General features: G+C 45.9%; 2 protein-coding genes and 1 pseudogene across 4 annotated transcripts in view; 2 read left to right on the top strand and 1 right to left on the bottom strand.

Annotated features, from left to right (window-relative positions):
• Positions 1-13,745, bottom strand: part of Uevld (UEV and lactate/malate dehyrogenase domains) — a 32,753-nt gene extending 19,008 nt beyond the window's left edge. For 2 of the 3 annotated variants that reach the window (XR_009590335.1, XM_021655200.2), the window contains exons 1-7: positions 13,588-13,745; positions 10,471-10,555; positions 9,436-9,501; positions 5,609-5,772; positions 3,606-3,741; positions 3,010-3,128; positions 882-984 (exon numbers count right to left, since the gene is read on the bottom strand). Coding sequence is in view for 2 of the 3 variants with exons in the window: in XM_021655200.2 (XP_021510875.1) it covers positions 882-984; positions 3,010-3,128; positions 3,606-3,741; positions 5,609-5,772; positions 9,436-9,501; positions 10,471-10,555; positions 13,588-13,629 (715 nt within the window). In the remaining variant the exon portion in view is untranslated. Of the gene's footprint in view, positions 1-881; positions 985-3,009; positions 3,129-3,605; positions 3,742-5,608; positions 5,773-8,135; positions 8,277-9,435; positions 9,502-10,470; positions 10,556-13,587 lie in introns of all 3 variants that reach the window. The other variant, XM_060378688.1, reaches the window with a different exon arrangement.
• A 2,185-nt stretch (positions 13,746-15,930) lies between these two features.
• On the top strand, positions 15,931-16,709 carry LOC110559660 (large ribosomal subunit protein eL18-like; annotated as a pseudogene).
• Positions 16,710-20,833: 4,124 nt separating this feature from the next.
• Misfa (mitochondrial sheath formation associated) lies at positions 20,834-21,508 on the top strand. Its single transcript, XM_060376046.1, has 2 exons — positions 20,834-20,902; positions 21,416-21,508. The coding sequence occupies exons 1-2, from the start codon at positions 20,834-20,836 to the stop codon at positions 21,506-21,508; spliced, it is 162 nt and encodes a 53-aa protein (XP_060232029.1).
• Positions 21,509-25,724: the final 4,216 nt, after the last annotated feature.

Genomic DNA, 25,724 nt, shown 5'->3' with positions numbered 1-25,724 from the left:
ATAACTCTTTCTTTTTCTTTTTGTTGAGGCTGAATTCAGGGCCTCATACATGACAGGTAAGTGCTCTATCACTGTGCTATATGCCCCCAACTGCCTAAAACAACTTTTCAAATCCTATTTATTGCACAGTAGCCCTTTTTGTTCTCATGAAAACTCATGCTAGGCAGGCTTCAGTACAATCAAAGTGAACCAAGTATATTGTCAGTCTTGGCTTCACACTCTTGTGCATCATAGGGCAGACAGTGCTTTTCCAGTTACAGCTGAGAACCAGATCTTTCAATGCTGAGGGACTATTTAACCTGCAAATGTCAGTACATAGTGTATAGGGGCTGTGTGAGATGCAAACCCAGTCTACCTAACTCTAAGCCAGCACTCCCGAGAAAGGAAGCAACCAGAGAATGTAAATGGGGATGTAAATCACGGAAAAAGAACACCTTTGATCAACGGGAGTGAGTATAAATGCTATTTGCTCATTTGACTCCGGCTAACATAATTAGTTGTAATTGGCTTACTGTTTGGATAAATCAACTGATTTATTTCAGTTTTTTCACAACTTGTAAAACAAGGGACTCTTCATGATACTTTTCAGCCTTACAATCCTAGGACCTGGGCTGGAGAGACTGCTCAGGGGATCAAGGCTCCTGCCACTCAATTTGCCAACCTGAGTTGGATCCCCAGGACCATGTGGTGTGAGGAGAGAACCAACTCTCGAAGGTGCACACATGGTAAGGCACACGTGTGCTCACCTCCAACCAAAGGAAGTGAAAACATAATTCAAAAATTCTAGGACTTAATTCCCATTTCCACAAACAAACAAACAAACGGGGTAAGAGTCAAGTATTACAGCAAGTAATAACCATCTTTAAATAGAATAATCAAACCTTTGCTGATCTCTACGTTAGGGAGGTTGAAGATGTCAAGGTCCATGGTCCCTTGGTTAGTCCCATCTGAGAGGTCTAAAAGGAGCAGCTTGTCTGCAATGCCCTGTGTGGAAAAATTAGAACAGTGTTCTACCAACATAGCTAGCTACTCAATATAAGGTCACTGAGAATAAGGTCACTGAGAAAGGCTAACTGAGGCCTCCTGACCTACTTTGGAATGAAAGTAACACAAAGCAATAAGGGAGAAGCAGGAGTAAGATGCTATCACGTGAGTGATGGTACCTGTTAGGCTTGACTGCTGAAGACCAGACTTACCATGGTTTACTCAGTGTCTTCTGATGGAATAAGTAACAAAGGGGCCAACAGTAGGTATGCTACTGTTCCTCTTGAGTTTAAGTTCTGATTTTAATGCCACAGTATCAGTTGCTGTCTGTCCATCCTTCCTTCCTTTCTAACATTTTTTTCTGAGACAGGGTTTCTCTGTGTAGCCATGGCTGTCCTAGAACTCCCTTTGTAGACCTGGCTGTCCTTGAACTCAAAAGAGATCCACCTGCCTCTGTCTCCCAGGCACTGGGATTACAGGCCTGCGCCACCACAGCCCACTTAGTATCTGTTCTTAAACAGTCTAGAATGATTTGGGAGTCTATTTTAACACATCATTATGCCTTGCTTAAAAGTCAAAACTCACGGCAGGCTTCTTCAAGACAAACAAAAAAACATTTTTCATATAGGATAGATAAACATGAGAGAACACGTGTGTGCAAGTTTGCGGGCACCACAAATCTCAGGTCAAGCCCTGCTATCATGTAGTTGCAGAAAAATACTCCCAATCTGTGAATAGCTCCCGGGCAGCACGGTGAGCAGACTGTAAGTAACAAGTAAACTCCACGAGTCTGCAGGAGGTACAAGGAGCCCTAAAGTCTTGAGACACCCAGGGACCTACTGCCACCAGAAGAAAACAACTCCATTTATTCTATTAGCTATGCAACAGCCAAGTCACTGAACTCAGCCCCATATAACTGTTTGTGGGATTAAAGTATGTGACACAGACCAGCCACAGTAGTCCTTTCTAAACCATAGCTATTCATCTTATTATTGTGAACCACACTAGGAAAATGCAGAGAAAATATGTCTACAGAAGTGTGAGAATAAATTAGTACAACTGACATAGCGGGCAACTTGATTCTTGTTCTTTTTTTCCTCCTTTAACTGAGACAGGGTTTCTCTGTACATTCCTAGTTGTCCTGTAACTATCTATGTAGACCAGGCTAGCCGTGAGCTAAAAGATCCCCCTGCCTCTGCCCCCTTTGCCCAGCATAATTTGATAATTTCTACCAAAAGTTTAAAATGTTTTAGAAATTCAAAAATAGATTATTTAATCCACTAATCTCATTTGTAGGAGTAATCCTACAAAAGTGCTGGAACATGTGAAAAATGACACAGTATGTATGGATACTCAAGGTGAGACCCAAGTATTTACCGGGAATAAGTCAGAAAGGAATACAGTGACCAGGGCTTTCAAAGAGGTCAAGCTACACTGACTGCCGGAGCCACCCGGGAGACTCTGGTCAGTGGGCTGCCGCAAAATGAAGGCTAAGCCTAGGTCATGCGTGGCTGTCTTAGGAGAGGCCAGTGTTACAGCTCTGAAAGCCAGGCGTGGCTGAAAATGCCCACAATCCCAGCACTCCAGAGGCCAGGGAAGAGATTTTGAGGGCAGGTCGGGCTGCCCAGCAAATCCCTGTCTCTTTCATTGAGTGGTACGGATCTAGACTCTAGGTTCCCGTCCCCAGAGACCCACATAAATGACAGATGGGCATGGCAGCCCGCTTGTAATTGCAGTCTCAGAAGGCAGACACGGGGATCCCAGAAGAAACTGGCTGGAGACCAGCCATCTTGTCCAGCTCTGTGTTTGACTGGCAGATCCTGTCTCAATGAATGAAGTGGAAGAGCAAGCCAGGATAATTCCTGACTTCAATCTCAGGTTTCCATATGTACAAGCACACTTCTACACACATACACACGACGTGTGCTCACACATGCCAAAAAATGCATACACATATAAAAAATGGAAAAAGAAATCAAAAGTTTAATGAAAGTAAGATAAACTTATAGCCACTGAGTCACATACCTTTGCTGAAATTGCCAATGTACAGGCAATACCCAAATCTCCACTTCCAACCACAGTAATTTTATTGGGTATTTTATTATCATGATTTGTCCAGCCCCTTGAATTTATGTCTGAGACACCTAGAATAAAAAAAGATTGTCCTGAGAATTAAAAAGTATTAAACTCTCTTTTCTAAAATTTCATGAGCTTGGTGAAGTAGCACACATCTATAAGCCCAACGCTCAAGAAGTGGAGGCAGAAGGATTACAAATTCACAACTAGCCTGAACCTGTGTGACCTCTCTCCCATCCCCCTCCCTGAAAAACCAAAAAACTACAGAAACCTGTAATGATAAAGGTTTGGGATAATTAATTTATAAGGGACGCTGGACAACGCAGGAACTATTTTATCTGTGTATATAAGAGTAACATTTTTACATTTTAACAAACTTTAAATGGAACTATATAGAAATACTTTATGTCTGATGTAGAGGAATACTTACTACCTAGGAATATATATGTATACTTATTCATGTACTTATTTACTGGATTCAAGTAGAATACTAGCAAGAAATTCTAACCTCTTAGCTCTTAGGTGATGTGACTAGGAATACAAACCTTCGGTGATTTTCGCAATATAGGCCAGCAAGTCCACCTGCTGCGCTTCGCTGGACGATGACACGGAATACAGAGGAAGTTCCTCTTGAAACTTGGCGATCATTTCTTTAATTAGTCCAACAATCACAGATTTAGGCTGAAGAATACATGCAAAGGGAAAAGTCACACAACATTTTTTCTAAAGAACACTAATGTTATATTGTCAGTTGGTCAAGTGATCCCTGCACGATGCAGTTGAAGATCTACAAACACCGATTCCCAAACTTCCTACTGAGAGCCTACACATCTTCCTTCATCCACGCCGGGAACTGAACTCACAGCCTTGCACATGCTAAGCCAGTACTTCACACTGAGCTCCATCTCCAGCCTTACCAATAACAAAAACAGCACACATTCTGTAAGCTATATCACTCTAGTGAAAAATACATGGCAGCCGCTTGATGTCACTTTATACAGAATCTTAAAGGGATGATCAATCATGAGAAACTTTATGGAAGCAGAAGGAAGCCCCAGCAGTACCTAACACTCTACATGGGCCAGCTCACTCCACACAGTTTTAACACTGTTTGCTCACACTATGGTTACAGGTGAAGGGCGCCACGTGTGATCTTTAAGTGTCAGAGTACAGGTGTGTGTATACACACGTCCAAGCTTTTTATCTTTTTAGGGGTTTGTTTTGTTTTATTTTGGGGAGTTCTGGGTCTACTGTTTGTTTCTAAGCTCTTGCGCTTTGTAGCCAGGACAGCTGAGAACCGTACCTCAGACTGGCTCAAACCTGTTAAGTGTGGTGCCTCAGCCGTGGTACCACACTCGGCTCTCTAAGCTTGATAGATCTTAACTTTTTTAACAGAGTTATGCAGCCTTTATGGTAGTAATAGTTAACACAGTGTCTTTTTACTTTACACATTAATGACAACCTTTTCTTCGAAGCCAGGTTGTCAAAGGTGATCTATATTCAGTTATTTCCTCATTTTTCTAACCACTATACAAAATGCCTTTAACGCTTTTAATATTCTTAACTGAAAGGTACAAATAAATCCTATCTTAAAGCAAGTGGCTTCACTAGAGATCTCATGGAAAATATTCCACAAACCTACTCAATACAAGGTGGAAAAAGCTAAACAAACATGAAAATGCCAAACCAACATGAAAAAGCTAAATCAACATGAAAATGCTAAACCAACATCTTCCAAATATAGAATAGGATAAACACACTTTGTAACAGAATACACAGCATTGAAACTTTTTATTTTTTGAAGTCATTTCAGACTAATATGGAAGCTACAACAAATAGCATGTATCTGCCATCCAGGCTAAAATAACATTCTATCCCTTATTTTCTAAATCATGTAAAAATAAACTGCATATGGCCATTTATCCCTAAAAATTTTGTGTAATATCCTTACAAAAGAAAGAAGGGCTGGAGAGATGGCTCAGCAGTTAAAGCACTGGCTGCTCTTGCAGAGGACCTGGGTTCATTTTCCAGATTAAACAGAGAATGATTAACTTACACAAAGTTAAAAAAAATTATCTACAGATAGCATTAAAATTGTTACTAGGCAGGAACTAGGAAACTAGGAGGTTCAGTGTTTTGCTGATAGCATTTTATATACCTCCTCAAGTGTAAAGTGTTAGCTGGCTCCCAGTCCTAGAGGAAGTAGATGTACAGGCTGACAGGATTCTGGAATGTCAGACTCAGAGCTCAATTTCAAACTGTTTTTCTAAAGAACACTGAAGAATGTAATTGAAATCCAAGTGTGTTGATGTATGCCTTTAATCCCAGTACTCAGGAGGCAGAAGCACCAGATTTCTGTAAGTTTGAGGACAGCCTGGTCTACTCAGTAAGTTCCCAAAGGCCTACATGGTAAGACCGTGTCTCAACAGCAAAACAATAAGTAAGAAAGACAGAGAGAGAGGAAGATGCAGCATGTTTAATGTACTACAAAGATCAAAGACAAACATTCAGGAAAATGACACTTAGAGGAAATCTGAGTTGGCCTTACATGGCTCCAGTTTTGGAGATAGGGCAAGTATATTCTGCCTTTGGCATCCACGTGTTTTCCCACTGAGATTTCCATGTTTGCAGTTGGCTTCAAGAAACAAATGGGTGGAGCAAAAGGATGGGAATCCAAAATCCAGAAGCGAATGGGTATGTTGTATGTATTACCTATTGAAAATGAAATAAGCAATCATTGACATATACACTCTATATGTGATGCAGCTAGATGCCACTTTAAAAACAGATTGCCAGGCATAGAGGTAAAAGCTTATAATTCTACCTAATGGTGCAGAGGTAGGAGGGTTGCAAGTCTGAAGCCAGTCTAGACAACAGCAAGACCCTGTCTCAAAACAAAACAGGGGCTGAGCTGTCGCCCAGTGGTAGAGCCTTTGCCTAGTGTGTGTGAGGCCCTGGGTTCGGCCCTAAGTATTGCAACAACAGGAAGAAAAGAGGGTAGCCGAGCTTGTATTGTAAAGGGTGGATGTAAATCTTCCTGCTTTTCTGTACAGTACCAGCTAACATCGAAACTAAGTTGACAATGGTCAATGGAGCAACTCAGAAAGAAGCTTGGGACAAAGCTTACTTGTCAGAGTCTTCTCCATGTAGTCTCCTTTGTGCACCCCAATTAGACACTCTACAGTTTCTCTACTTTTTGATTTATTTTGCATTGAAATTATTTACTTACCTAGCCTAATTTATTGTGGATTTTCTCTCATTTGTTTTTATATCCCCAGGATCAGGTATTGGGCTTAATATACTAGCTGCTAAGTAAGTCTGTCATATAAATAAGAATGAACCAACATAGGCTGGAGAGATGGCTCTGTGGTTAGTTAAGAGCACTGTCTGTTCTTGCAGAGGTCCTGAGTTCAATCCCCAGCAACCACATAGTGGCTCACAACCACCTATAATGTGATCTGGTACTCTCTTCTGGTACGCAGGTGTACATGCAGATAGAGCTCTCATATACATAAATAAATCTTAAAAGAATGGACCAACAGCTAAGCTACATACAGAAAACAGAGGAGAAAGTCACCTTTTCTTAGAGATCCTTAACCTTCAGTGTATGTCAGACTCAAAGAAACTGAAAAAACATGCAGATTCCTGGAACCTAGTGAGAGGGGGGTAGGGCCAAAATGCTCTGAGCACATTTGACACACACTCATACCATAAAGTGAGAGTAGGGAGGGTGGTTTGAATAGTCCATGATTATTTTAGAAATCCAATTCTTTTGGAAGTGCTTGATGTTCTTTTCAGAAAAAAAAAAAAAAAAAAAATCAGGCTTGATGTAAGACCCTGGGTTCATAGCCAGCACTGCAATTAAGATCAAGATTTATCAGGCAGACCTCAACAGAAGTGACTGTCTTTCACCCAGAACAATGAAGGAAGGGCAGCTGTCTCTCTCTGTGAATGGAGACTGTGACCAGGTGCAGGGAGCTGGAAAAGGAAACTTTTGGGGTAGAAATTTTTATCTCTAGACTTGTTCTTTGTAGTCTCAGGGCCGAGTAATGCTAAAACGAGCTGGCCTTGGCAGGCGTCCTCATTCCATCGGATTTCCTGTCAGGTAGGTAGCTTGTCTGAGGCTCTTTGTTTTAGGTCATTAGCCCTGCACAACACAATAACCTACCTGGGAAGAGGGGAGAGGTAGAAAGGCACCTGACTGCACACTCTTCCAATTTTAGTAATGTAGGTCAGACCTACGAGTTGCCAGTTTTGGCAACAGGTCAGATGTAAACAAATAGTTCTCTTCTTCACTATAATCTTCTCTCTCTGTGGAAACCATCTTTCTACTAAAAGCTACTTTTCTCATCTTGCTTCCTCCCCGCTAAGCCGTGATTACACATTTTATAGACATGTTTTGGCCATATCCCTCATGAATTTGATGCAAACCTAACAATATTCCATTGCTAATATGCAACCAGGACTGTAATTAGCACATGACAGACATGTTAAAACCTGGCAATCTACCAGTTATACTGGTATTTCTTAGAACCATCCTGTATTGACAGTGTGGGGTATGGACAGAACCCTATCCGTTGGCCCATAGAAAACCCTATGACTACAAAATTACGTGATCATAGACCATAAAGTGGCCAACAAGTACAAATAAACACCATCACATTTCTCTAGAAAGTAGCTCCTGGCCAATGGTGACACAGTTGGAGAGGGTTTTCCAACTGGAAGCTGGAAATGTGTGAAGCCGAGGGTTTGATTTCCAGGACGGGGTGGGAAGAGTACTGCAAACAGCCATACTACTTTGAACAAGACTTGGCATAAGGATTAATGGCCTAACTACAAGCCTGTATGAAAGGTGGAGTATCAGTGGGCTTCACAGTACTGACGGTCTTAAGATAGCCCCCTCGTGGGGCCGGGGTTTGGCAGAGGGCTTACATGTCTAGGGTTTGAACTCCAGCTTTGTGAGGGGATACCACAGTACCTAGAAACTGAAACGACACTAGGCAATGATTACTAAAATGACAAATCTAAAATCAGCAGAAGATTAAGAATTATTCTCTTGCTTCAAAATGAATTACCTGAATCAGTTTCCTTCCCCCTCTTCTCTTTCCTCATTCCCTTCCCTTTCTTCTTAACATCTACCCAAGGAAAGTGCAGAATAGAAGTAATGACTGATAGGTGTGAGTGAGGTTCTGACAGCCAGAACACAGGCTGAGATCCTGGCAGGAGAGAAGTAAGGAAAGCAAAGATGGATGAGTTCTGCCTCGAAGCCAAGGCTTTCATCTTCAATCACAGGCAGAAAAAAGGCAAGCTTCTTAGAAAAGGTCACCACTGTGGGGAGAGGCGTTAAGGCGTTAGGGAGCTGGCCATGGTATAGAGATTAACATAGGGGAATGCCTGACATCCAAGAAGTCCAATATTGAACCCTTTCCTCCCTATGTCAGTTGCTCTCCCAAAGCCCTCTTAGTGCATTCACTCTTTCAAAGGCCCACTGAGTTCATTTATCCCTCAGCCTCCAGTCGGCAGTCAAGTAAACTAACTCATGAGCAGACTCAAGGAAGCATTACTCAGTGTTATTAGTCATTCCAGCTGTTCCTGTCTCGAGTGATCTGAAAGTGAACGGACATTTTGTTTTGTTTGAGACGTCCCAGTGTGTAAGGTGCTCTTTGACTCTCCTGTCCCAGCACCCTAAGTCCAGGATTACAAATGTCCCCTTCAGACATCAAGAGCAAATGTTTAATGGTGGAACTGTGGCCACTACCTCAGGGAAGTATTTTGAAAACAGAGCTTTGCTGGTGTTTTTTAAATGATACATCGTATAAGCAATCTTCTACTATTCCAAAGGTTACATTGTTGACATAGCAGTAAGTAGGGAATGGCTAAGAGAGGTTAACGAATGAGTTTTTCCTTTTGGTGCACTGAACTCTGAAATGTCCAGGAATACACTACAACACTATGAGCTCAGTCACCTGACAAGGCTGTGTTCCCTCAGTCACGAGATTCAGTTTTTACCTACAGAACAGGTGGAAGGCTACATCCCAGAGAAGGAATGACAGGGACAAGCACAGGTGTCACTAGGAAACTAAAGGACCCTGGCACGCCGTTACAGAGAGCAAGGCTGTCTCTCCTCAGAGTGTGTCTCTCTCATGCTCTCTTCTGTCCTCAGCACCCCTGGCCTAGTAGATACTAGTTGACAAGTATTTGTTAAGTGGAATTAACATTACTCTAAACCGTCCCCAACATGCACAGAATCCTGCCCGATCTAGTCAGGCCCTGAACAGACCTCGGGCATATGCGAAAACACTTTCAGCCTGGTGTGAAGCAGCTCTTATCAAGTGAGCTGCGCCCGCGGGAAGTCCCGGGCCCCCCGCTTCTTACCCTGGTGCATCACAGGAATGGTCCCAGTGAAATTTAGCAGGTCTTTTTGGGAAGTATCTTTGAAAACTGGAAGAGAAGACAAAGTTCCAAATGTCAGTCAGAAGTAGGGAGAGTAGTAATCAAAGTGTATGACTGCACATGCAGAAATGTCAAAATAGATAGAAGAAATAAAACCACAAAACTCTGACACTGAAGTCCAAATCTAAAGCCTACCTTCCTTTTTTTTTTTGTTTTTGTGTTTGTTTTTCAAGTCAGGCGTTCTCTGTGTAGCTGTGTAGCTCTGGCTGCCCTGGAACTCACTGGTAGACTAGGCTGGCCTTGAACTCATAGAGATCCTCCTCCTGTTCCTGGCTCCCAAGTGCTGTTTTTTCCCCCCCTTTTAGTTTTTCAAGACAGGGTTTCTCTGTGTAACAGTGCTGGCTGTCCTAGAACTTGTTCTGTAGACCAGTCTGGCTTCCTACTCACAGAGATCCACCTGCCTCTGCGCCACCACACCCAGCTCCATCTTCCTCTCTTAAAAGGCATGTAACTTGCCAAGCATGCTGTCCTACACTTGTAGTTGAGAGGTGGAAGCAGAGGGATTGACATGACATGCTGATTGAGACCTGTCTCAAGTCCACAGACGGGAGGAATGCAGCCTGGGTAGTGGAGCTCGGCTAGTATGCATGGTGCGCTGGCTCCAACTCCATCACCAAAGAAAGCAGGGAGTGGCAGTGCCTGCAAGTAATCTCAGGAGGGGGAGGAGGGTTAGAAGTTCAAGGCTATCCCTAGCTACATAGCAAGTCCTGAAATTAAAAACAGAAAAATAATTTGGAAGCCTTTTTTTGTTTTGGTTTTTCGAGCCAGGGTTTCTCTGTGTAGCCTTGGCTGACCTGGAACTCACTTTTTACACCAGGCTGGTTTCAATTTCATAGAGATCTGCCTGGGATTAAAGGCATGAGCCACCAACCACGGCCTGTCTAATTTGGAAGCTCTTTAGGACAGAAAATTAGTAATCCAAATAATGCAGCAAGGACTAGAGAATGTTATTCATACCATAGGTGTCCATGGAATATCTGAAGTGTGGGAAAAATGCGTTCACATTCTTCAGCTCTTCCACAGTCAGATCCCTGAACTTGTACTGAAATGAGAGGAACGGGCACAGAATGAGAACAAAGCTATTAAGATTAAGTATCTGCGGTATGCCAGCCCCAGGGCAGGACCAAGCTCTTTACAATGGTACAAGTGTCATCACTATTTGACTCATTATGAATGTGAGAGAGGGTCTCACTTTATAGTTCAGACTGGCCTTGAGCTGGCCACCTTCCTGTCCCCACCCCCTAAATGCTAGGAACAGAGGTGTGCACTAGGGAATAAGTGGAGTTTACGACCGCTCTATTTTATGAAGTAAAATGAAATCTAGAGAATCCATGCAACTTGCTAAGTCAGACACCAAGTGAAGCAGCAAACCCCAAGCCCCGGGCCTTGATTAATTAAATCTAAATGCCTCCAAATACCCCAAGGGCCTATGGGACAACACAGGGTGAACACCTGTCACTCTTCAAGAGCCACTCTCCCTTAAAATTTTTATTTATTTAATGTAGGTGTGTACGTGTGGGTTCACATGTGGAGGGCTGAGGACAGCTTACAGGAGCTGGTTCTTTCCTGCTCCAGGGATCAAATTCAAGGCTGTCCTGCCTGATGGCAGGTGTCCACCCATCCTGGCAGTCCCTTTTCTCTAAATGCCTCCTTCACTAGAGACATCCTGACTTTCCTCCTCCAACCTTCAGACAGTAATCTGGGTTTCAAAGGGGGAATGATTACAAGCAAGAGTTTGCTACAAGCCAGTGAACTGCCTCTACCCGGCTGTCTTTGTGACCTTGCACACACCACCATGTAACTTCTTTCAACTTATTTTCTTACCTGCAAAGAGAAATAGTATCTACTCCCTAGACTTTCCATGAGGATTAAATGAAAGGAGGTAAATCTATCAATATCCTGAAAATAGGATAAAACTACTTGGAAATAAGTGCAGAAACGTACAAAAGTGATATTGAAAACTTAACAGTATTGAAAGAAATAAAATGGAAAGCTATTTTAAATGGAAGAGATGCTGTGTCTGTGGATATATAAATGTCAAATAGTAAGATTCAGCATAATCCCTTAGCGAAACTTCAGCTGAGTTTTAAAAAGTCTGAAAACTGGGCTGGAGACGTATCTAAATGTTAAAGCATTTGCTTAGGATATCCAGGAGGCCTGGTTTCTGTCTGCAACACACATACCTTACCACCAAACTACAAACAGGAAAATTCATGGGATTTAGAACAGACAAAATAATCTTGAAAATGAACAACAACAACAACAACAAAAGGTTGGAGAAATCACAGCATCAGCAAGACATTAACTATAGCAAAAGTGAGACAACAGTGAGTGCTGGAGAGGATGTGGGGAAATCACCCCCCCACCACCACCTATCTGCCCTGCTGTGTGTCATACAGCTACACTGGAAAACAGTTTCAGAGTTGCACAACAACCCTTTGATCCCAAGCACTTGAGAGGCAGAGGCAGGAGACTCTTGGTGCATTTCAGACCTGCCTGATCTAGATAAAGAGGTCCAGGCAACCTAGGAACATAATGACACTGTCAAAAAGTAAAAATAAGTAAGTTAATGAATAGAAAATTAAGTGAAAAGAAAAGGTCCACAGGTTGGTGAAGGCTCTGTAATTAAGAGCACTTGACACTCTTCCAGGACTTCCTAGTACCCATACTAGATGGCTCAAAACCTCCTGTAATTTCACTTCTAGGGGCTCTAACACCTCTTTTGGCCTTCATGGGCACCCACACATGACACATAGTATACACATGCACACACACACATATGCATAAATAAAAATAAACCTTTAAAAATGGAATGTTACACCTGAGGATAAAGTGGTACAGTGCCTACCTCATATCCATAAGGCCTATGTTCAATCCCTAATAACACCCACACACACACAAATGCTTTGGCTACATTGGCAACATCTAAAAGTTAATAACATTCACATTAAATATTTGTTTTAAGGTGATCCATCAGGAACTAGACTATAGTAACATTTTTTTAAATATATAAACTAAAGAATATCCCTGTCAAAGAACGCTTGGGTTGTTTCTGATACTTAGTTTTTATAAATAATTCCGCTATAAACATTACTCCACCAGGGAATGCTCACACCCCTGAAAGGGAGACAGGCAGGGTAGTAATAGTACTTTCTTTCTTTTTTTTCTTTTATGTATTTTGAGACAGGGTCTCATTATGTAGCCCTGGATGTCCAGAAATTCACTATGCAGACTACTAGGCTGGCCTCGACTCAACAGAGCTGCCTGCTTCTGCCTCCTGAGTGTCGGGATTAAAGACGAGTGGCTTTTTCTTTTTAAATGAGAATGTTTACAACCAAACTCAGTCAACCTACGCCTGTAACTGTAAACTAAACTATCTGAATCAACTACATACACGACTTCAATCTTGGGAGTTCTTGAAACTTTTTCAGGTGTAAAGTGTCCCAAACAGAGAGGGACACCCCAACGCTCAAGGAAATCAGCACAGATGATGGCTCCTCCAGCGAAATCTGAGCAGCCAGGGTCACTTAACAAGGTAACTGAAGAGCCGGGCCGACTGCCGAGTGGGCGGGAGTCAGGAATGCCGAGCATCCAGTCGGGGGTGGGGGTGGGGGTGGGGGCCGGTGAGCCTGGGGGACGGAGGGAACCCTCCACCCTTGAAAAGCGCAGTCCCGACCCGCACCCGCGTGCGCACCCACCGGGGCCTCCCTGCTAAATGAGGGGAATAAAGAAACAGCACAGGGCAGCACACGCGCTCCGCAGCAAGCGCGGCGGAGGATGGCTTCCACACTGACGACCCGATCACCCAAAGCAGGAGGTCATTTGCAGGAGTGACTCATTCAAAGGGGGAGGTGTGCCGCCAGCCTGCGACCCAGCACCGGGGGCCGAGGCAGGGGCTGCCGCGACTCCCGGCTCACCGGGGGCAACAGCGCGGGCAGACCTGTAAGGCAACACAATTCTGGAAGAAAGGATATGGCGGGGGGGAGTGGGCCAAGACGGACAACGCGCAGTGGCCGGAACGCTGTGTCCCGCCCGGCCCGCCGCCCGCCCGCACCCTGCAGCAGCCGCCCGCACCTTGCCCAGCAGCCGCCTCACGCCCTCACAGTCGAACTCCATGGCCGGCAGAGCTGAGTCCTCCACGGCGGTGGTCGCGCCCTCTCCGGAACCCGCTGGGACAGAGGCCGCGCAGGCCCAAACCTCCGCAGAGGACGGCCCCGCCCCTTCCAGCAGGCAGACCCGGGGTAGGATGCACGCTGAGGCGGCGCCCCGCCCCGCTGCCCCAGCCCCGCCCCGCTGCTCCCAGCTCCGCCCTGCTGCTCCCAGCCCCGCCCCGCTGTCCCCGCTCCTCCCTGCTGCCCAGCCCCGCCCCCTGCCCCAGCCTCGCCCCGCTGCTTCCAGCCCCGCCCCTCCCTGCCTCCAGCCCCGCTCCTCTCTGCTGCCCAGCCCCGCCCCTGCCCCGCCCACGGGGGCGGGCTCTGCGCCAGCGCTCCGCCCAAAGCCAGGGGTTGACAGCAGTCAGCCGTCCCCAGCGCCCCGACCGCGGCGAGGCGGAAAGGCACTGCCGCTCTCCTGGGAACACTTGAGTTCAGTACAGAAGCGGGTGAGGGACGGATCGTCAAAGCCGAAAACTGAAGCTGGATTTGCATGTTCAAGAATCAGAGTTTCGCGGAGAGGTGGTGGCGCATGCCTTTACTCCTAGCCGAGGGCAGGCGGACCTCTGAGTTCGAGGCCAGCCTGACCCACAAAGAAGAGTTTCAGTACAGCCCGGGGCCACACAGAGAAACCCTCCCTGTCTACAAAAACCATGAATTAATTTCGGAGGAGACAGGGAGGGTCTAGTAAAGCTGGTGAAGCTGATAAGACCAAAGGCCAAGACGTCCACAAGGAAAAAGTTCCCTCATTTATCAGGCCCTTGTTAACCGGGTCAGGACTTCCGACCCGGGCCTAGAGAGCTGCGCAGTTCGCAGCCCCTGCTCCTCCGGAGGACCCGAGGTCGAATCTCAGCACCCGCGAGACAACCGTCTCAACTCCGGCTGAAGAGGTTCTCACGCCCTCTTCTGGCCTCCCCGGGCACTGCATGCGCGTAGCGCACCCACATACTTGCATACACAGAAAGTAAAAATAAATAAAAAAAAATAACGACTTTGGCATGACTCACCCAAACCTACCGAACAGAAATGAGACTCCCTTTTCCGAGAAGCCTCACCAACAAGATTATTACAATGGCTGGGAAGCTAGGCTCAGGAACAAAACATGTCAACCGTATGTGACCTAGGCTTAGCAAAATGGCTTTCTCGCTTTTGGCCCGCGCCTGCACGTTACATCTCACAAACCACCTCATCCCATCACCCGAGAAGAAATCTGAGGGCTGAGTACACGACCACATTTGAACACCCGTCTGACAGCCCATCCTCCTTACGCCGCATAACAAGTGTGCCTCGTGCTTTTGTATCGTTTTCATTCTAATGTCTCCGGAAAGTCTTTGTCCCTGCTGCACCTGAGACAGGCCCTGACCTGAGGCTCCTCCAGGAGCCCCTGCCCTGAGGCTCCTCCAGCTTTACAGCTAGCAAAACCCACCTTAGTTTCTTTCATAGCGCACTCACTCAGTGACTTGTTAGAAATGCAGCTTCCTGGAGCTGGGGGGACGGCTCCGAAGCTATGCCAGCCGTAACTGGCTCCAGGCGTAGAGGGCCTCTCTGGGCTCCCAGGGTACAGGCGCACAGATGTGTAATTTTAAAATGGGGCGGAAGACGGCTTAGCTGTTAAAGAGCAGTAGCTGTTCCTGCGGAGAAACAAGGGTCAACGCCCAGCACCCACAGAGCAGCTCAATACTACTTGGTAACTCCAGCTCCAGGGCATCTGGACGCCCTCTTCTAGCCTCTTCAGACACCAGCTGTTGGGGTGACTCGCAATATTGTGACCTTGTCTGATCTTAGTATTCTGATGGCTTTTGTCCAACAGAAGAATGAGTTGACCCAGCTCTGAGCCTCAGGGCAAATTCTGTCAGTACTGAGCTTAGCTATATGACAAGCAACTTGATATATACATACACACACACACACACACACACACATATACATACATACCTGTGTGTATCAGGCTGGGTATATAAAGAAAAGAGTCATGTAACAGGACTGAACTTTTGGGGGGATTTATTTGGGGCTGGAGAGATGGCTCAGTGGCTCAGAGCACTGGCTCTTCCAAAGGACCGGGGCTCAATTCCCAGCATCTGCGCGGTGGCTCACCACTCTTAACTCAGTTTCAGGGGATCCAGTGCTGTTTTCTGGCCTCCGTGGGCACCAGGCATGAAAGCGGTGTACCAACAGACATGCAGACAAAACACTCAAACAGATACAAATAAAATTAAAAGAGAAAAAAAATTATTCAGCCAAGTGCAGTGGCCCACGCCTATAATCCCGGCACTAGGGAAGGCAGACACAGGCAGATTGCTGTGAGTTCAAGGCCAACCTGGTCTACAAAGCAAGTCCAGGACAGCCAGGGCTACACAGAGAAAAATCTGTCTCGAAAAGCAAAACAAAACAAAAAGGCTGGAGAAATGGCTCAGAGGGTAAGAGCACTGCCTGCCCTTCCAAAGGTCCTGAGTTCGATTCTCAGTTACCACAGGGTGGCTCACCACCATCTATAATGAGATCTGGCGCCCTCTTCTGGCCTGTGGGTGTATAGCATGGGTCTGTGCAGGTGTGCCACGGTATGGGTGTTGACATTCGCCACAACAAGGACCAGCGCAAGGAGCCCAAGAGCCAGGACATACACCTTCGGCTGCTAGTCAAGCTGTACAGGCTTCTGGCCAGACGAACCAACTCCACCTTCAATCAGTTGTGCTGCAAAGGTTGTTTATGAGCCGCACTAACCGGCCACCTCCGTCCCTGTCACGCGTGATCCGAAAGATGAATCTTCCTGGTCGGGAGAACGGAACAGCTGTGGCTGTGGGGACGGTCACAGATGCTGTGAGGATTCTACAAGTGCCCAAGCTGAAGGTGTGTGCACTGCGAGTGAGCAGCCGGCCGAAGTCGCCCCTCAGGGCTGGGGGTGAGAGCCTCATCTTTGACCAGCTGGCCCTGGAGTCTCCCCAGGGCCGAGGCACCGTGCTCCTGTCTGGTCCTCGGAAGGGCCGAGAGGTGTACCGGCATTTTGGCAAGGCTCCAGGGACCCCACACAGCCGCACCAAACCTTAGGTCCTCTCCAAGCGCCTGAAGTTTGAGCGTGCCAAAGCCTGAAGAGTCAATCAAGACTACAAAAACTAACCCTGGATCTTACTGTTATTAAAAAGCTTTCGATGTTGAGAAAAAAAATACATAAATACTTTTTTTAAATTAAAAAAAGAAAAAACAAATCAGATTTATTCGTTGTTATGTACGTGTATACTCCTGTGAGCTTATATATATGCACCACGTGTGTGCCAGTGCCTCGGAAGGCGGAGGGCATCCAGTCTCCTGGAACTGGAGTTACAAGCACGTGTGAACACTTGATAGGAATGCTAGGAATCAAACCCTGGTCCTCTCCTGAGCCGTCTCTCCAGCCCCAGAAATCTGACACACTTTGATCCCATAGCTCCACTTTTAAGATCTATCCCACAGGTGTAGTGGCACAGGCCTTTATTATTTATTTTAATTTTTATGTTTTGGTGTTTCGGGACAGGGTTTCTCTGTGTAGCCTTGGCTGTCCTTGTACACCAGGCTGATCATGGCACATGACTTTAATCCCTACACTCAGAGACAGGTGAATCTTTGTGAGGTCCGACACAGCCACAGATACACAGTGAGTCCCTGTTTGGGGGGCGCGGGGCCTATAAAAGTGAAAGTGCTGATGGTGGAGGCTGAGGAGTCCAGTCAGTTGACTGCTTGAGCATTAAGGACCTGCGTTCAATCTCCAGAACCCACTTAAAATAGCCAGGCTTGGCAGCCTGAGCTTGTAATGCCAGAGATGGGAAGGAGGAAACAGATGGGCCCTTGGAGCTTTTTGACCAGCTGATGTAGACAAATCAGCAAGGTCCAGGAATTTAATGAGATTCTGCTTCAGCAACAAGAAGGTGGATCTCCATCGCCCACACGGTGTAGAGGGATTGTAATCCAGCAACATGGCTACTCTGTCTGGGTACAGACACGCCCGAACCACACATGTTTAATCCCAAACAATGAAGGTAAAGTTAGTTTGTACAGGAAAGAACCTGTGTTTGAAAGTGATGTCTAATTGAGAGGCCGACAAAGTGATGAATCGGAGAAAGATTTGACAGAATGAGTTAAGATAGGATAGGCCCAACTCTCACCAGAAGCGACAGGAGAAAGAGGCCCTAGAAGAGCAGCACAGAGGGAGAGAGGGAGGAGGCACTTTTACCAGCAGAGTTTTACAGAGACAGGTTGCAGAGAAAGAGAGAACAAGTGAGACACAGGTGAAGACAGAGCGAGCAGAGGACGAGGAGCCAGAAGATTAGAACCGATTGCTAGAGTTAGTTTGAGGCTAAGCAGAGCGATTCAGTAAGAAACTGAGAGAAGCCAGATTAATTCCATCAGCTTGGAGATGGAGTCTGAGCCAGAACAGCTGAGTTGCACCAGCCAGCCTGAACTCAGAACAGGAACGGGTGAGCTTATTCAGCAGTAAGTCCCAGAGGCTGAAAACATTCTAGGCCTAGGTTAGATTGTACGGAGGCTGGAAGCTTCCCAAGCCTAGGTTAGCAGGAGGAGGCGGTAAGCCTCAGACAACAATTAAATCAGGAGGATAAGAGTTCCTTTTACAACATGGTGTCACGCCTATCTGAAACTCCAGTTCCACAGATCTGATGCCCTTATCTGGCCTCCACAGGACCATATGTGTGAGGTGCAGAGACATGCACAGAGGCAAAACACCCACATATATAGGATCAAATAAAGAAAAAGAAAACATAAAAACACTCTGGAGAAATGTGAAAGACATAATAGTTTAATTCCTAGCACCAGCATGGCGGTCACAGCTGCCGTAACTCCAGTTATGGGGATCCGAATGACCTCTGCTAGTCTCCCTAGTCACCGAGACTCAAGCTGTGTGCAGACATACATGCAGGCAAAGCACACCATGCATATGGAATAGAATAAAATATAAAACTTACAAAAGAAAGTGCAAAAGTGCACAAAATGGTCTCTGAAACCCAGTGGCTGAGATGGGGTGGGGCTGAGATCCTTGGAGGTGGTCAGAAATGGATCCATTTTGATGGTAGTACAAGACTGATGATGTATTTTTCAAACTCAGAAGCATTTTTCCCCACACCAAAAATGAGTAAATTTTATCATGTGTAAATTATACCTCAGTAAGACTTCTCATTAAAAGAGAGAGAAAAGCTGGGTGTGGTGGGGCAGGCCTTTAATCCCAGCACTCAGGAGGCAGATATCTGTGAGTTTGAGGCCAGTGAGGTCTACAAAAAAAATTCCAGGACAGCCTGGGCTGTTACACAGAGAATACTTGTCTCAAAAAAAGAAAAAGAGGAGGAGAAAGAAGTGGAGGAGGAAGAAGCAGCAGCTGCTAGACATGGTGATGTATCTCTTTTAATCCCAGGGCTCGTTCAAGGTAGCCAGGGCTACACAGAGCGAAAGAAAAAGAAAGAAAGAAAGAAAGAAAGAAGGAAGGAAGGAAGGAAGGAAGGAAGGAAGGAAGGAAGGAAGGAAGGAAGGAAAGAAGAAAAAAAATGCAAGTTTTGTTATAAAGCTGTCTTGAACTCACAGCAATCCTCCTGCCTTAACCCCCCTTGTGCTAGGATTACATGACACCACATATGGTTCTGCAAGATTCATTTTAATGACCCGTTTGTATTGCTACAGGGGGAAAGCAAGTTTCTCAGTCAGTCAGGACCCTCCGCAGCCTTCTGCATGGATGTTTGGAGTTGCACACATATGGGAAGAACATGAGTAGAGGGCAGATGTCCAGCACTAAGCAGTATGTGGAGGTCAGAGGTGACAAAGCGGGTGCTATGTTTCACGCAGACACAAAGAGAGATCTTTGATGGTATCTGATCGAACATTTAGTTCCAAGGTAGGAGCTAGATCATAATCAAACACATGGGAAAACGTGTACATTGAAAAGGAGGAACTTAGCCAGACACGGCATCACATGCCTGTGATCCCAGCACTCAGGGAGGTAGACACAGGCAGATCTCTGTAACTTCGAGGCCAGCCTGGTCTACAGAGTGAGTCCAGGACAGCCAGGGCTACACAGAGAAACCCTGTCTTGAAAAACGAAAAGAAAAACTAAAAGAAAAAAAGAAAGGAGGGACTTGCATGTAGACCACTTATTTAGGAAGTTTGATCATGAAAGGAAATTGGTCCCAGGACAGTTGGGAAGCAAACCATTGTTAATTGGAGGCTTCTTTCTTTCTCTCTCTCTTTCCTTTCCCTTCCTTTTCTTCCTTCCTTCCTTCCTTCCTTCCTTCCTTCCTTCCTTCTTCCTTCCTTCCTTCCTTTCTTTCTTTCTTTTCCTTCCTTCCTTCCTTCCTTCCTTCCTTCCTTCCTTCCTTCCTTCCTTCCTTTCTTTCTTTCTTTCTCTCTCTCTCTCTCTCTCTTTCTTTCTTTCTTTCTTTCTTTCTTTCTTTCTTTCTTTCTTTCTTTCTTTCTTTCTTTCTTCTTTCATTCTTTCCTTCCTTTCTTTGAAAAGACCAGAAAAGCCTGTGGCTTTTGATAGCCTAGAAAAGAGGACTAGTGAAGAACTGAGCCTTGGCACTGAAGAATTTGAGTACTAAGTGCTTTGAGGAAGCTTTGCTCTTCTTCCAGAGGATCCCCATCTTCCAGATAGGAAGAGAGGTCTTGTGGGGGTGAAAATAGAGGTAGATGGAAAAAGTGGATTAGGGTCCAAGGACAGTGTTGGCTATGTAGCAAGCCTGAGGCCAGCCTAGACTGCGTAAGACCCTGTTTGCTTATTGGCAGCAATCATCGTGACACACCTTTTCAAATCTGATCTCACGTTAGTAGAGTGCCCTGGCGCCGCTTATATAAGCTGTGTGGGTGTTCTGGACCTTCATTTTCTCACTGGTGAAATGGGTTATAACAATAGTACCTACCTTGTGGTAGTGCTGTGCAGTAACACACACAAAGAGCTTACGGGGGGGGGGGTATCTATGGCGGGCTGAATCCAAGCCTCACGACCAATGATGTCACAATGCCTTCCCAGACTCCAGCTTCCTCATTAGAGAGTCTTAGATCCTTTGGAACCAAGGAATGGAACTAACACACGACCCATATATCAACTGAAGTTTTCATGAGTTCGCTCCTTTGCCAAGATCTTGGCGAACAGTCTCTCACTGTGTGATTGTGGCTCAGAAATTATTTTTCTTTTGGTAATGATCGTGCTGGGCTGGATGCTTTTTGTTGGGCTTGCGGCCTACATGGGAACATTTCCAGAGGCCATGGTAAGCACCAGCCTCCCGGCCCTGCTGGGTCTGGCTCTGCCTCATGCTCCCATCTGGGATTTCTGATGAAACAGGAGAGGTTTTTGTTGTTTGTTTTTTAACCACTGACTGGAAGTCAGGATGTGACAGAAACGAGGCTGGTATATTCTCATCCCATTGTGGCGTCCTTCTTAGGAGGGCTTAATATCTCCTCCCTCTGCTTGGATAGATAATATCATTTGTATCCAGGCTTTATGACATTTTTAGGTTTTGTTTTGATTTGGTTTTATTTTGAGTTTTGTGGGGTTTTTTGTTGTTGTTGTTTGTTTTTTGTTTTTTGTTTTTTTTTACAGCATTTTACAGCTCTGCTGGACACAGTGCCTAATTTCAGAGTATCAAACCAATTACATGAGGAGTTTCTGTGAGAGACAGAAACTGTGTGTGTGTGTGTGTGTGTGTGTTTTAAGCAGTCTCCCAATCACAGAAACACAATGGGTGAAGTCATGTCTAACTCTAATTTTCCTTCTGACTCAGCCTCCAACTCTGAAGTGGAAAGAGAGGTGGCCTGTTCGGGAGAACAAGGTACGACGAAGGAGCCAAGCTGTGGAGGAGGAGCTGCTGTTGTGAGTGATGAGGTCTGTGGGGCTGGGTCCTCCTGTCCGCGCAGTCTCAGGGGGCCAGTTTTACCCTTCTGGGATTCAGGCAAACCTCGGAAGGGGAACAGCCTGAGGGGCATTTTAGGGGAGAGGACTGGGGGCTTACTGCCGGGGATAGCAGGCTGAGGATCAGCTGCCCGTCACTAGCCATGCATCACAGGGTTCCTCCTGGACAAGATCCATTCATTATTCCGTTCTTTCACAAACACTGTATTAGCATATGTCAGTCATATAAAATAGTTTATCATTCATGTATATGGTGTATCCATGTATATAATAAACTCTGATTGTGTTACCCCTCCTCCTCTTTACTTTCTCTGGTTTTCCTCCCTCATCTCCTTTCTCTTTCTAAATAGAGCCTTTTCTGTATCTCTTTTTTTTCTAAAGATTTATTATTTATCCAGCATTCTGCCTGCATACCAGAAGAAGGCACCAGATCTCATAATAGATGGTAATGGGTCACCATGTGGTTGCTGGGAATTGAACTCAGGACCTTTGAAGAGTGCTCTTAATCTCTGAGCCATCTTTCCGGCTCCCTATATTTTTCTTTTTTGGGGACAAGGCTTCACTTTCTAGCCCCTGGAGCCCACTAGGTAAATCAGGCTTGGTAACTCAGACTTCACCACAGAGATTCTGTGCCCCTGCCTGCTGGGTGTTGACATTACAGTCATGTGCCACGATACATGGCTCGTGACTGAGTAAGGCCATGCCATCTTGCCACACCTTATTTTGTGCCTGCTGAGACACCTCTCGGCCTTCTACCCACCCCTCCACCCCCAACAGCCATATCTTCCTTGGCAACAACTGTTTCGTCTGTGCAATGTTTTAATAAAGCCAAAATAACTAAGGGGAAGTGTAAATCAAAGATAACTGTCATGTAGTATCTGGAAAACACTGCTGAGTTTTGCAAGAAAACAGATGTTACTAGGCCCCCCAAAACCCTCACAGATGTGACCCCCCACATTGGTGTAATTGTGGCGTTTGTCTTTTAAAACGCTGTACATGCTGGGTGTGGGGGCACACACCTGTGATCCCAGCACTGGGGGAGGCAGAGCAGGCGGATCCCTGTGAGCCTGCGGCCAGCCTGGACTACAAAGCAAGTGCAGGACAGCCAAGACTACACAGGAATCCTACCAAAACAAAACAAAACAAAACAAAACAAAACAAAACAAAACAAAAGCCATGCTGTACTTCTGAGCTTGGGCACTAAGAGACATTTTGGAGGCACAAGCCCACTCTTGGTCTGACCATTAATAGATGGACTCAGATGCTTTTATTGGCATAATCAGTGAGGGTGTCAGTAACTTCCTTTCGCAGATCATTTCAAGATGAGCACTCATAACCCTTTTCGAGAGGACTTCGAGGCTCGAGTTAAAATAAACCTGAGATCAAGCCCTAGCTTTGCAACTTGCTGAGTGAACTTGAGAGTTTTAAATCTTCTGAATGGTGGTTTCTTCACTGGCACAATGGGAGATATCTTGGTCTCTTACTATTTTTGTGAATATCACATTTTGGGAATCCATGTAAGGTGTTTAATGCAAAGCTTCAAAGTTAGTAAACTAAAAACTGAACTAAGTGAAATGAGAACCTCTCGATGAACACTTACTGGTCTCAGTGGCCTCAGGTACCTGTACCACGGTGCCACCCCCTCACCGCTGCTGGAAAGCCAGCCAGCCAGGCCTCTGAGGGCACTTCTCTGTGTTAGGGAGGACACCCTGTCAGCAGTTTCGCACCTGGGCTTCCAGCACTCCACCCATTTCACCCAGATTCTTTTTTTTTTGAGACAGGGAGGTTCTCTGTGTAGCCCTGGCTGTCCTGGACTCACTCTGTAGACCAGGTTGGCCTTCAACTCACAGCGATCTGCCTGCCTCTGCCTTCCAGAGTGTTGGGATCACAGGGATGCACCAACTTATCTGGGTTTATTTATTTATTTATTTATTTATTTTAAGAGCAGTGCCATTGTTAGAGAATTTACTCTTGGTAGTCTTGATATGCTGAGTCAAGAGCAAACGGATTTGGGGGAAACTACCCAAAAAGGCAGGGGTAACCCCAGCCTCAGGTAGAGTAAGGGCAGGAAATGACAGCTGGCCTTTGGTTCCCCGTGAGTCCCGCTGGTGCAAAGCGGGGGTTTGATGTGGGTGTGATGAAGAAGTGACGTGTTCAGCTCAGCCATTGCCACAGAATGTGACTCTAAGCCACAAAAATTATCCCCTAGCTGTGAGGGAACACCATAAGCAACCCATCCTGTCTTTCTGTTTCTTTCCCAAGGCGGTTACAGGAGGCTGAGGCCACATGAAGAGGGCTGGATTGTCATTTCACAAACTGCAAGACTTTTCTTCTTTGGGAAGCTTAACAGTAACCTAAAGCTGTTGTCCACCTGGCTGGTTAATTCCTCCAATAAATCTGGGTGGTTTTGATTTGTTATTCAAAGCCTTTGATTTGTTTAAGCCAATACACACCAATCACATAATGGCTTATTAAGGTGTGACAGTATCACCTTTTTTTTTTCCCTCCAAGACAGGGTTTCTCTGTGTAGCCTTGGCTGTCCTGGGCTTTGTAGACCAGGCTGGCCTCTAACTCACAAAGATCCACTTGCCACTTGCCTCTGCTTCCCTGAGTGTTGTGATTACAGGCATGCGCCACTGTGCCTGGCTGAGAGGAGCTCCCTTTTGAAATTTCTTTCATCCAAACATACCTAGCATCCTGGCTAACCCACTGCTGCTCTCACTCTTGAGGCCCTGGTGTCACAGGACCTGATGTCACAATTGCTGTCTGGGCTTTGCCTCCCGAAATAGCCATTTTAGTTTAGACTAAACCACAGAGCTCACCAGTCAGGAACTGCCATGGTTGGCCACCCACTTTCCGGTCTGGAATGAAGCCAGAGATTCCCAGGACACTTCAAGTAGACCCAGGCCTTCCAGTAACCTGCCCCACCCCCAGCAGCCAAGAGGGCCCACCATGATCGTTGTCTTATGGATGGTTCTCATTGCAGGAACGATGTGGAAGGGATATAAATATCCCCCAGGAGGGGTAAGTGTACTTTGACTTCTTTACTGTGGGAGAATCCCTGGCTTTACCACAGGAAGCATGAAAATCAAACCCTACTGACCTTAGAAACAGAATCCTTTCAGAATGCGAGAAAATGCTCCTGTAACTTAAATGCTTCTGCTGCTAGCTACTCTACTTAGAACTGGGAGCTTTCTAGGTTTCTTTCATGTACTTATTTTTTAGTGAATGAGACTTTTAAGGACCAGTTGTCTCCCATAGCCTAAGCTGGATTTGAGCGAGCTGGGAATGGACCCGAGGCTGCCTGGGTCCTCCTGCTGCCACCTCCTGAGATTATGTAGTGTTGGGATCAGACCCAGGGCCTCCTGGATGCTAGGCAACTACAATCTGAGCCACTTACTTATTTAAGAAGGAGGTAAAGGGCCAAAGCCAACCTCTGTAATGCTGACAGGATGTTTAAAATGTTTAGCCTTCAGCATTATTTCCTAGACCAGCCCACTTCTGCAAACCAGCCCTGGTGGCAGACATCTCTGAACTGTCAGCTCCCACAGTTGTCAAGCACCTCTTCCACAGAGCCCTATACCCTAGCAATGCCGGAACCTCCTGACATAATGCTTTTCTTCCTCTCAGACCCCTCTGGAAATAAACAAAGATGACCCTGGTGAAGTCATGCAGCTGTGAAGATCACTCAAGTGCACAGTTCCTGTTGTAGGTTTCACATAAAGTAATCGCACATTATTTTGTCATATTCTGTGTGGTTACCACACTTTTTAAGATGAACAAAGACAACATTCTCTTAATGGAGACAGGGTGAGTCAGTAGGTGAGTGAACAGGTGATGACCAGGTTCTGCCTGTCGAAGCCTCTAAGGCTGGTACTGAAGGCCAACATACCTCGTTTAAACTGTCCTCTTTTCTGTAATCATGCATAACGATTTTTAGACCCACTTCCCAAATAACATACCCCAAGTCCAGGGTCCAAACGTAAAAACTACCCCATGTGGGGAGGGCAGCTGTGTGTGAATGACTCATTTGATATTGGGAGAGATGCTGAAGTGAGGTTTCGATCCCTCACCCGAACCTGTTGAAGCTGGCCGGGTACAGGCCTCACTTTACAAAGTCACTAGGGGAAGCTCAACGGCTCAGGTGTCTGGCCAGCACAGCAGTTAGACGCAGGCCATCT

The sequence above is a fragment of the Meriones unguiculatus genome, chromosome 1 (genome assembly GCF_030254825.1).
Source record: "Meriones unguiculatus strain TT.TT164.6M chromosome 1, Bangor_MerUng_6.1, whole genome shotgun sequence".
NCBI classification, from domain to species: Eukaryota; Metazoa; Chordata; class Mammalia; order Rodentia; family Muridae; genus Meriones; species Meriones unguiculatus.
Note: the sequence above shows the minus strand (reverse complement) of the source record. Positions and strands in the feature narration are given on the sequence as shown.